The sequence below is a fragment of the Podarcis raffonei genome, chromosome 8 (assembly GCF_027172205.1).
Source record: "Podarcis raffonei isolate rPodRaf1 chromosome 8, rPodRaf1.pri, whole genome shotgun sequence".
Taxonomy (NCBI): Eukaryota; Metazoa; Chordata; class Lepidosauria; order Squamata; family Lacertidae; genus Podarcis; species Podarcis raffonei.
This window is the reverse complement of record NC_070609.1, coordinates 20428114-20440761: the sequence shown is the minus strand read 5'-3', so window position 1 is coordinate 20440761 and position 12648 is coordinate 20428114. Positions and strand designations below refer to the sequence as shown.

Genomic DNA, 12648 nt, shown 5'->3' with positions numbered 1-12648 from the left:
TTTAAGAGAGAAAAATTCCGGGGGTTACATTTACAGGGCTTTCACTGAAACAATATGCTAATTTTAGTAAACCCTTTGAAACACTAGCAGTAATGCTTTATTTTTCAAAAAGTGTTGGACAGCGAATTTTAAATAAAACCCAACCCTCTTGTAAACAAAAAACAAAACAAACAGAATAGGAAACAAGAGTGTTGAAATTGGCAACAGGTTAGTAAATCCAAATATGTTTAAAACTAAACAGGAAGCGCCTTGAGAGGAAACACTGCAGCAGCTTGATGGAGAATTGTACCTGTAAAGTATTACCCTGACACCTGTCTTAATTTTCTCTTTATTAACTATGTCCCTGCAGCCACACTCTGAACTTCTCATCAATCCCAAGCATGATCTGAAGGCACGTAATACACCTAAGTCTCAGTCTGGTCAGTGCATGAATAGGAAAACTATTTGGGAGCTCCATTTCAGTATTAATTAAGAGTAAATATTTATCTAACTTCAAATACACTGCTGGAAGCCTGTATTTCAAACTATTGGTCTATCTAGTTCAGTATTGTCTACCCTAGACTGGCAATAGCGCTCTGGCACGGGAAGAATTAGGTAAGGTCAAGGATAAGAGGACACTGAAAAAGAGGGCTGAAGGCCACGTTATTGGTTAAAGCTTAACACTGATATTCTTCAGTCATAAAAATGAATGTTAATGTGGGCTGCTTCACAGTTTTTTCAGTGGCAAAGTCAAGTTCCAATGCCTAAAACCACTATTGGGAGCCACTGTCAATCCAAACTCCATGTTATACAAGCTGCACTTTTAGATATACAGAAAGTATTTTAGGTGTGTATCTTAAAAACATGAAGCAAAACGCCAGGGAATCAGAAAACTTTTGGGGTTGTTTTTTTGTTACACCACTATACCCTTGGTGACAAAATCATTCTACATTTCTCATCTCTTGCCTGAATTCATTGTAATTTGTGTCTAATCAAATCCATCTCTCAGGCCCTGTAGCATCCTGTGTGGGGAAATGAAGAGGCTTGTAAACAAGAAACAGGTCTGCATAAGAACAAACAAGTTTTTCATGTGCTTATTCAAATTATTATTGTGCCTCATTCTCTTCTTCACACAGCCCCCAAAGCAGCTTACAAAATAAAATATCAAAAAAATAAAAAATATATTACGATAAAAATGGTAAACCATCTACAGTAAAATAAAACAGGTAATATGACTTAGTAAAGTGATACACAGCCACTTAAGAATATAAGAAGAGGCTGCTGGGTGAGGCCAATGACCCATCTGGTCCAACATCCTGTTGCCATGGTGACCAACCAGATAGATGCTTGTGGGAAACCTGTAAGGACATGGGCACAATAGCACTCTCCCTTCCTGCTGTTTCCAGCAACTGGTATTCAGAAGCATAGTGCCTCAAATCATGGAGGCGGAGCACAGCCATCGTGACTAGTTGCTGCTTATAGCCTTATACCCCATGGATTTGTCTAATCAAAACCATCCAAGCTGGTGGCCATTACTGTTTTACAACAGCATAGATCAGCCTGCATGGGAGGCTTTTTCAAAAAGCCAGGTTTTTACGTAGTGATGGAAAATGATCAGCAAGGACCCCCTAGTGTACCTGAGAGGGCCACAGATTGCAAATGCCACTGCAGAGAAAGTCTGTCCTCATAACCCTTGCATCTTACACTTTTGCAAAAGACAGAACATAGATGTGCAGAAGAGGCCATGCTCAAAGATACATGTGACAGGGACTGAAATGCGATGTAAAGATGTTCAGGCAGTTTCCAGGGATATCTTAGCCTCCTCCTTCTCATTCAGCAGAGTTTTTCTACTGGTTTTGATGTGTGGTGCCATCATGTGAACTGTCAGTAGGCCACAAATGATCTGTACAGGTATGTGTGGGTAAGAAGGCTCCTAGTTAAAAATACTGTAGACCAGTAACTTCTGGACTTAATTGCAAGGCTGAGACATACTGCGCAAGACACTCACTCTTGCTTCTAGAAGTGTGACATCCATTCCGAAGCTCTGTAGCTGGCGAGCTGCTGCTAAGCCGGAGACCCCAGAACCAATAATGATCACCTTTCCAGTCTTCTTAGCTAAAAGCACAAATGCATGGATAAACAATGGTATGTTAGTGAACTGATTAGTCCAGGCTAGGTTCTGGCAAAATAAGCAAGGCTAGGACCAATACAAGCTATGATCACTGTTTCTGTTTCTTTCTCTTTCTCCCTCTGTCAGCTGGAGGGAGGTTTTAGGTTACAAGATTAAGAAATTTGCTTAACACTGCATGCTAGCACTAGGAAGGAAAGCAAACCAAGCCCCTGTCTGAACAAATCCCTGAACTAAGTTTTCAGATGCATCAGAAAATATTAGCAAATCAGCAACCAGGAAAAAACTCTTGGATCAAACCTAGAACCCTGACAGAAAAGTAATTGTTCCAAAGGGTCAGAATTCCATAAATAGTAACCCTCTGAACTTGACGGGCACACAGCACCACAAGGCCAGGCACTCAGATCTACAGAAGGACACAGTAAACAGATGATGCAGCTTATCAGAAAGTGCATTTGCCTGCTTGCCTTCCAACCCCTCCCCTCTCTTGCTTCGTCAGTGATTGACTATTTTGCAGGAGAAAAGAAAGGATGAGGCTCCTTCCACTGGACTGCTTTGAACCATTTTGATTTTATGGTTAACTGCCTTGAATTTCTCTAGTGAAAGAAAGGCAAGATGTAAACACAATAAATGAATGAGAAATATATTAGTGACGAGAACTAGCAGCTGAAGGGTTTGGTCTAGTCTGAAAACTGTATTCAAATAGCTTCAAATGAAGGACTGCAACATAGGAGGCAAACAGACATGCTGGGCTGCAGAAAGAGCACTGAGCTTCAAACTGAATTTATATATGGCATAAACCACAAAGGTGAGTCTGCACTCCAGACAGTGACGTATGACAGATCAAGCCTGAAAATGAACAATTAACCATCCCACCCACCGCCAAATCTTTATTGTAATGATGAAGTAAATGACACGTTCTGATTCAAAGCACAAGTGTTGACTTGAACTCCTTACTTGGTAGGGGCTTCACTCTTTTGTAGATGCCAAAATTGATCAAGCCATGCCGTTCCAGATAGCTGTGGACTCTGTGAACTAGTACAGTATCACCTACAAAATAGAAAACTCTCTTAATATACAAACTGTTGAAGAGCAGGCCTACAATGCTGCTAGTTTCACTGTAGTGGGGGGAAAGCTTCTTCTGAAATACCATGCTTTAGCTTGAATTCATATCCTTAGATATCTCCCTGCAGTAATAGCTCGCATATTGATCTACTGGATGGGGGAGTCACGGGCTCTGAATGGCATGTACATAAACAAGGCATTTTCAGAGCGAACTTCCCCAATGCACACACAAATTGGGAAACTCCTTTCCAAGAAATAACCACAAGCAAAATATGTTTTTAATAGTCACAAGAGGCTTTTGCTGCTCAGCACCTGAAGAAGAGACTTGACTGTACAAATGTCTATTTGTAACAGCAGTTTGGATTTACAGTTGTACCTTGGAAGTCAAATGGAATCAGTTCTGAAAGTCCGTTCGACTTCGAAAATGTTTGAAAACCAAAGCGCAGCTTCTGATTGGCTGCAGGAAGCTCCTGCAGCCAACTGGAAGCCACGGAAGCCCCGTCAGACGCTCATCTTCCAAAAATAGTTCGCGAACCGGAACAGTCACTTCCAAGTTTGCGGCGTTCGGGAGTCTAAATGTTAAAGAACTAAGCTGTTCGAAAACCAAGGTACGACTGTACATTAAAAGGGTTACTGTTATTATTTTCTTTATCCAGCTTTACTAGTCAAGCATCCCAAGGAGCTTACAATTATGCGCAAGGTAAGAATGGCAACTTACTATTATAGGGTGTTTCCAACTGTTGTAGTGTTGCTTCAAACGTCAACTGAATCTTTGGGTTATCCAACCAAAGCTGCAACTATTTGAATGACACAAACATACAAAACTGTTGTAAATTCTGTAACTGAGCTAGTAATTACTAGAAAACATTGAGGGGGAAAACCCTTCATATATATGCTTTGTGGCCACTTAAGAATTCTAATGTGCAGTGATTATGCTACCTATGGGTAACTTTCTTAATCATGGGTAGGCAAACTAAGGCTCGGGCGCTGGATCCGGCCCAATTGCCTTCTAAATCCGGCCCGTGGACATCCAGGAATCGGCATGTTTTTACATGAGTAGAATGTGCCCTTTTATTTAAAATGCATCTTCAGGTTATTTGTGGGGCATAGGAATTCGTTCATTTTAAAATATATATATAGTCCGGCCCCCCACAAGGTCTGACAGACAGTGGACCAGCCCCCAGCTGAAAAAGTGCCCTGACCCCTGTTCTTAATGAAGTGAAATGACTGGCATGCTTCCCCAGTGATGTTCAGAAAAGAATATGGCTAATGAAACACAAGTAAATTGGGCTGCATAGTTCATCTGAGTAGTCAATGCCCTAAAATGCAAATGCCATGGAAGGCTACAAATTCTGTTCTTAATAAAATGAATGTTTGTCAGGATGTGCCACAAGAATCAGTATTTGGACAGCTGGGTTTGGAGCAGAATGGGCTTCTTTAAAGAATCTGAAATATTTTCAACATTTTAATTCCTGGCAATGTTATAACTCGTCTCCATGCCTACCAGCTTTCTTTATCCAGACCTCCTGAGACTGGTTGGTTGTAGTTTTTTTAAGAAGCTGGTGCATCTGAATATTTGGCCCTGAGGACTGTGTGTGGCTTCCTCACTCTGGAGTCTTAGTCTGTGTAAACGCTATACCTTTAAAGCACATTAAAAAAACCAAACTTCTTTCCCTCAAAGAATTCTGGGCACTGTGGTTTAACCCCGCCCTGAATTACCATTCACAGTAACCCTTAACAAACTACAGTGCCCAGAATTCTTTGAGAGAAAGATTGTGCTTTGAAGAAATAGTGCATACACAACCTTTTCTGTGAATCGCCCTGAGACCTCTTGGTATAGGACAGTATATAAATTCAATTATTAACAACCACCACCACCACCTAAAACTAAAGACCCCAGTACCAAAGACCACTGAGAATATTCCATCAAACTTTTAGCAATCAACATACTGTCCGATTTCGGATGTAAAGGAACACCTTCTGAGTCTGCTGCGGCCCACTGATGATATCCGGAAAACAAGCAGCTTCTTGTGACGTCATCCGATCATGTGGAAGTCTGCTCTGGAAAGCTGCACCTTCCACACCTACAATGAAAGAACCCACATGTGACAAGTACTGCCGAAACACCTGGGAAGCCAGGATGCTGCAACTCAGGAGACACTTTCATCCCTGACTAAGAAGTGCAAGTGTGTCACCTCAAACTGTGTCTGCCTGCAAAATATTTGGACCTCCTTACTTTTTAAAACTTAGTTCTTTGAAATATTAATGCAAGACACAACTTAACAAGCTAGCACTCAAATGTGTATGAACACATTCACGGTGTCATAGTGCAGTTAGGCAGACCAACCGATTTATATACTGTAAAGTGCAGAATGCAATAATTGCCCATTTAAAAGTTAGCCACTGTGGACAACTGTGGAACAGGGTGCGGTGGGGGGTATTGGGCAAGCATTCATATAGCCAGCCTAACAGCAGGCAACTACCAAAATGCTTTGTACAGAAAGCAGAGCACTTTTGCTGTCAATAGTGGATAGGAGAAGTTATCTTCATTGTGAGTGCACAGCTGCCTCTCAGGAACAGCAAGGACACAGATGAACAAAGGAATCAGGTCAGGCATGACCAGGTATGGGGTGGCAGGAGGCAAGGAGCACAAAAGGACCTGGAGTGTAGGGCAGTTCGGTCAACAGCAGCAACCCACTGAGACCAGGAGGCAATCACAGACCTCAGGAGAGGCTAAGTTGTCTGGTACATCTGTAGGAATAGGGGGAAGACAGAATGGTGGAAGTAAAAAAAAGGCGTCAGACTCCAGGATCATGAAGACTGAGGAAGAGGGCTATCACGTCAAGGTACATCTTAATGGTTAACCTAGAAACCCAAGCGATTTGCAACCAGCATCAATGCAACAATCTAATCAAGAATGCCAAAATGTATTTGTTACACAGGATTACTTGCAGGGGGGAATCCAATTTACATTAGCAAAGTTCTTTTCCTCCCACCACCACCCAAGTCCCCCAAACAGGTTTTTGACTATTAATCTGAGGGCAACAATGCAACACTAATTCCATACCCAGGAATTTCATTTTTACACCCTTGCATTTTACAGGCATTTTGGATTGGAATGAAAGGAGGCAATGAAACTCATCTTCAATAAAATCTAGAAATGCAACCCTTCATTGATTAATCTATAAGATTAACCAATTTAAAACTTTTTCAATACATGCAATGGGCATCTGTAACTGGGCAATCATTTAAAAACAAAAAACCAACAACTATGGATTGTAGCCAACAAAGTTCTACTCAGAGTAGACCCAATGAAATTAATGTCCCTAACTAACTCATGTTCATTAATTTCAGTGGGATTATTCTAATTTAGCTGACAACCACCCAAAGTATACTTTTTCTATTAAAAATATTAATTTATCATAGAATCAGAGTTGGAAGAGACCCTGAGGATCATCTAGTCCAACCCTCTGCAAAACAGGAATCTCAAGTAAAGCATCTGTGACAGATGGTCATCCAACATCTGTTTAATCATATGCAAATGTTCACAAATGTTAATTTGATTTACTTACAATTTTTATCATTTAATTTTTTTCTAAATATCAGGAGACAGCCCTACCAAATCCCACCTTTTACAAGGCACTCCTAAGTAAGTTTACCCACATGTAAGTCACAGAAGGTTCAATGGGGCTCACCCACAGATAAGTGGGTTTAGGACTGAGGTCTTAATGTCTCTATGGCAGAAGCCCTTCTCTTCTACAACAACTTGTGCTGAGTGCACAAAATTGCTCATTTCCGATTTTACAATGTCAAAAACAGTTAAGCTATCGTTGACATTTCCAGATATTAGTAAGGCTGAGAAGGTGATTGATTGAAATAGCAAGTGGTTTTTGCCAGAAGTAAAAACAACTGCAGGTTTATGTTGAAATGTTTTTTGTTTTCAATGTCACCTACCCAAAAGTGGGTGGGCTAAAACTCTGCAACAACTTCATGTGCAATTAACAGACGGCTTCTCTGAATTCATAAAATGCCCTAAAAATAACACTCATTCCTATTGCAAGAATGAGCAACATTTAGATATTAAGTTCTTCAGAAATGAAAACAGCTAAATCCTGTAAAGTGCTAAAAGGTCACAAAATACAGATCTAGTAATTGGTTCTACACTGATGCTTCAACACAGACCTGAGTGCATAAGATTAAAATCCTACAAATAATTTACATGATTGCTCAAATGTTCATTGAGGCAGTTGCATGTAGATCATTATCCACTGCAATCAATGGGAATATAACTGAAAGCAGACTTCTATGCATGCTTATTCAGAAGTAAGGTCCACTGTATCCAAGTAAGGTTCACTGTATTCCCTATTAAGTATTTCTAGGAATTCAGGCTGAATATGCAAACTTATAATGACAGCCTAAGTATTTGCACTACACTGAAAATGGAAAAAACTTGGAATCTTAACAATGTTAGAAACACAGTATGGACTTAAAAGTTGTAATGTGATAAGCGAAATAAATTGCTTTTCTAATACATATTAGGCCATCAAAGCTAAATTTAACTTGTGCAAGTTTCTTAAAAACAAAATAGCTTCCAAGTTTAACTCAAATTTCAGTGGCTAAGTTACTGAATTCTGCCCAAATACTCTGTGCCTTTATACAATGAGTGATCTGGACAATAAGCAACACCTGCAGGACTAAGAACAAGCCTTGTGTAAAGGCTACTGGCTAGTATCTGTGAAGAACAATCCCAAGAGATGATGGCAGACATGTAGTGACAAATGCACTGATAAATGTCTCCTGCAAGAGCAATAACGACAGCTCTAAATGATGAGTTAGGGATAGACAGACCATGCTCTTCAGACGGACACAAGACAACTGAAAATGCATTTCAGTTTGGCATTGCTGAAAACGCATTCAAAGGACAAACTAAACCTGGGAGAAAATGAGTCAACTAAGGAAGAAACGTGACAGTCCAAAACAAGTGACGGGTGTCATACCCCACTGGTTAACTTAATCTTCTGTGGGGAACAACAGAATGGAAATCTAAAACAATAGGACTCAGTTAGCTCAGTTGGTTAGATAAAGTATGGCAGCCCTACCTTTCAGACAACTGAATACAGTTATTATAAATATTCTTAGCAAGATGTCCACCAATGGTAGGAATGTGCCTGCAAATATGGCCATAATGTTGGGTTGTAGTTGTGGCTGGGTAAGCAAACTTTCCTTTTCCTGCTCGCCACAAGCTTTGCTTCACCTTCCTTTCCCTTGGTAACTGTTTCTCCTAGGAGTACATTTTCTTCTTGCAAGTTTTCTGTACTTTTTAATGCTTGCTTCAGGTAACTACATTCCAACCTTGTACTTTCAAACATATATCCACACTGAAGCATTGACTTCTTAGTAGTCACTAGTCCCTTCCTCGCCACCCTGACAGCCCCCAATCCCAGTTGTCTTCGCTTATCTGCCCGTGCTGTATAGACTTGGTCAAGAAACAGGGTCTTATCTCACTTCCTGCACAGTTTGCCCTCAAAGCTTCTGCTTTCTGGAAAACCACAACATGGAGGGGAGGGGAACTCCCTTCCTCCTCATTTTCTCTCAAATATGCTGGAAAAGCAGGAAAGAACTTCGCAGTGGGCATCCTGAGGATGGAGCAATTGCCTTTGCCAACTAAATCTACAGAGCACATTTGGAATTTTGAGGAAGTGCCAAGGGCACCAGTCAGAAAATGGCTTCAGTAGGGCATGGCATAGTACAAAATTGTGGTAGTGGTAGCACAACACAAAATGGCTGCCACATCTAAAAGAACAGAGTAAAGACAGGACAACAAAATAGTACCGGAATGCCCCACATCAATGGGGAAATGAAATGTACATCAGCTTCACAGGAGAAGCACTTTGTACTTCTCTTCTGTTCAGAATGAAACAGAAGTGGGTGACTAACACTGCCATCCAAGAAATGGGAGCGTGTTTATGAGGTCAAGCTAGTGCCAAGAGGAACACAGTCTCCCATGCATTGTGGATTTTTGAGGGGATATTTATTTAGACCCTTCATGGGTGCCAGAGGAGGTACTGATGGGCATGCAGGCACATTGGCAACCACCTGCTGTAGCCACCTAAGCCACCGGCAGTTTTGTCATGAAGGGTGGTTTACACATTCACTACATAAATATTCATAACGTGGCAAGCTCCCAAGAGCACAGTTATATTTAAAAAATATATAAATCCAGCCAGCAGATTTGAGAAGTTGCAGTCTACTAGTTACACAAATTAAACAGAAAAGAGTTGCGCTAGATCTTCCCAGCATCGTGTTCTCCCCTATGAAAATCAGTCTCTTTCAGCTGCAAGTGCATTAAGGTTACATATTTTGGAAAGGTATTTGATACAATTCAATGTTCAATTATTTGCTGCCACAGAGTGCAATTGCTGGAATTTGGTTTCTGCCACATAATTCAGTACCTTGAGATGTTTGAATTTTATTTTAAGTAATCAGATCTCTAGGCCTTATACCTGCAGTTAAGCTTAAAATTGTACGGCAGAAACACACAAAATAAGGAAGAGTGTAAACTTGCAGAGTTTATTTAAGCATAGGTGTTTTAGCACAGAGCAGCCGTCAACACACAGTTCAGTGTAACATCAAAGAATTAGTTTCCAAGTCCACATATTAAAGGCTCGTCTGCTTTATCTTGCTCAGGAACTCATTGTACACTGAGGAAGTAACTTGTAAATCAAGTCAAGTGTGTAGAATATAATCAGCAGCACACAGTGCACATTTTTAATATAGATCAATATGATGAACAGCTTTCAGATTCCACTTAAGAAAGTCTTCCTGGTGTGGAGCCAGCTAAATAAATCCTGATACAGGTGAAACTATTTTCAAATGTTTTGTTTGGAATAGCAATTCATAAAGCAAGCTCCTCTATGTCAATGTGTGCAATTATGCCAAAGACAAAAATATACCCTAGCAGCATTCAACCAAAATGGAAGTACTGTATATGAAAAAGAAAATGCTAGCAGGGTAGCAGGGTCCCATGGGTCTGAAGTAGAGCTGGGGCACCCTTTCTGCCTGAGGGCAACACTCCATGTGTGATCTTCTGCGGGCTACACACAAGTGGTGGGTATGGTTGAAGTGTAGGTGTGGCTAGATGCACAATACTCTCCATCCAGGAAAGCAAGAGGTATTATCACAGATCAAGCACACATTCCAGCCAGGTAAAATCACTGGAGGGTGTAGAGCAGTGAGGGCTGTGGTCTGGGCAGAAACCCAAGGGCCTGGAGATCAGCATTTGGCTGGCCCTTGAGCTTGAGCTTTTCCATCTCTGGTTTAAAGTATACTGGCTGGTTCCTAAAGTTTGAGGATAGGAATCAGTCACACCAATCTCTGGCAATGACAGAAATCCACTTCTAATGCATGACTTGGAAATGATGCCATCATGTGGCCTGAATCAAGGTGCATATCTGGCTTATGTGTGTGTTAACTCCTGCCTTCCAAAAGATTGTCCAGAAAACAAAACAAACGTACTGACACAGTTCCATTTCTGAAGTCTGACGCTTAGTGGTGAGTCAGGCAAGCACTGAATAGCAGCCTGCCTGGGAAACCCAAATATGTTGGATCTCCCTCCTCTATGAAAGAAAAGCAGGATACAATTTAACAAATAAATGACCCACTCACCTCAAATTCAGAAAAAATGATTTAAGGCAGTCTCCACTTAAGGACTCAAAATAATCGCACATACAAATATAACACCTTGTTGAGACATTTTAAAAAAACAACCTGTTGAAATATTTGTACACAAACCTTAAATCTTTAAAGCTTCATCAAACTGAGTCAGAAATGCAGCCAAGCATTTTCCCTGCCCACTCTTTCAAAAGACAACACTGCAGACCTTTCAAGCAGTACTTATAATGCTTACAATACATTTCAAAGTAAGAACTGTCTGACTACTGACATATTGAAACTACCATGGAGATTTCAGGCTGAATTTCTAATCATTTACATCTTGCTCTCTTGCTCCACCACTCACACAAATAAGTGAAGCTGAAGAAGTCATATATCTAACACATGCATTGGTTTGCAAATAAATTGAAGAAAAAATTGAAAACTATGCACCCCTAAATCTACCGTATCTGGAAACCATGTCTTATCGGCACTGGTTTTACAATTTCAAATGTACCCAGAGCCAACCCCATATATCTCGTTTCATGAACCAAAAAGAGCTTTCAAAATTGTGGTTTCTCAGACATAAATTCTAGCCCATGTGCATCAACTGGAACTATCTGAGGTGTTCTTAAAGAAACCAAACTAAAACAGTCTGCATACCCTGAGGTTATTATATCACTTACAACACAATCCTATGCATAGAATCATAGAATCGGAAAGTTGAAAGGGACCCAAGGGTCATCTAGTCCAACCCCCGGCAATGCAGGAATCTCAGCTAAAGCATCCATGACAGATGGCCACCCAACCTCTGCTTGAAAACCCCCAAGGAAGGAGAGCCCACATGCCTTCCAGAACTATCCACTTGAGGTCCTCCTGCATGTTTACTGAGAATTAAGGCTCACAAAGTTCATTGGGGATTTTCTCCCTAATTCTATGTAAACATACAGCAACTAACTAGAAAAAAGATATTCCTCTCGATATCATTCCTTGGAATCCCCCACAGAGTCACACTGTGCAAAAGGTCCTACAGCTCTGAAAGGAGGGAGTCTAGCTGCCCCTTCAACTTGTAAAGTGACTCTGTTTTCTCTACTAAACACAGGGAATGGGGGAGGGGGGTTTGAAGCTACGAAATCTGTCCAATGAATTTCAGAGTTCTTTTAATTTCCCATCATGTTCTCCAGCTGCAATAGAAATCCCTCCTTTTCAGTGGGCAAATGCATTTCTCCTGCACCTCATGCTAAAACCTGACCACCACCCCACACATGCACTTGCAAGCATCAATCCCTGATTTTGGGGGCTCTTGCAACTAAGTGGCAAGCATCAAACGCCACCCTCACCTGATGCTTGGCAGTCTCCATACCCTCCAGAACTGTCGTCTTGAAGTCCTCCTGCTTGCCCTGTGGAAGGAAAGAGGAGATCTCAGGGACCTTGCTCCACAAGTTCAAGTCATTTGGGGACATGAAGGCCTGATAGCTGGCGATTCAGGTTTAGTAGTTCACCAACTAGTGGGGGGACATTTCCTGAGAATTCCATCTTCTGGAATGTGGGTCAAGGGCATCACACTCTGCAATCTTCTAATGCTTCATCCTTGTTGTTGGAACCCTTTGTCAGACTCCTGCGGGGCATGAGCAATAGATATACACCGTATTTGCAGGGCACCTAGATGTTAAAAATTTATGAAACAATTTTTTAAACAGATTAGTACAAAATAAAGATAATACTTCCTGTGACCAGTAGGAAGAATATGTAGATGGACAGTCTAGCCAAGGGTTTGAAACACCAAGGATCTGTTACGGCTTAGCCAAGTCTTGCTTGGAAACATG

The 12648-nt window shown here is 41.0% G+C and overlaps 1 protein-coding gene across 1 annotated transcript in view; it reads right to left on the bottom strand.

Moving 5' to 3' along the window:
- The window catches only part of KDM1A (lysine demethylase 1A), a 37649-nt gene that overhangs the window by 11427 nt on the left and 13574 nt on the right, over window positions 1-12648 (bottom strand). The window contains exons 3-7 of the mRNA XM_053398429.1: window positions 12163-12222; window positions 5123-5256; window positions 3891-3969; window positions 3065-3157; window positions 1988-2094 (exon numbers count right to left, since the gene is read on the bottom strand). Coding sequence (XP_053254404.1) covers window positions 1988-2094; window positions 3065-3157; window positions 3891-3969; window positions 5123-5256; window positions 12163-12222 — 473 coding nt within the window. The remainder of the gene's footprint in view (window positions 1-1987; window positions 2095-3064; window positions 3158-3890; window positions 3970-5122; window positions 5257-12162; window positions 12223-12648) is intronic.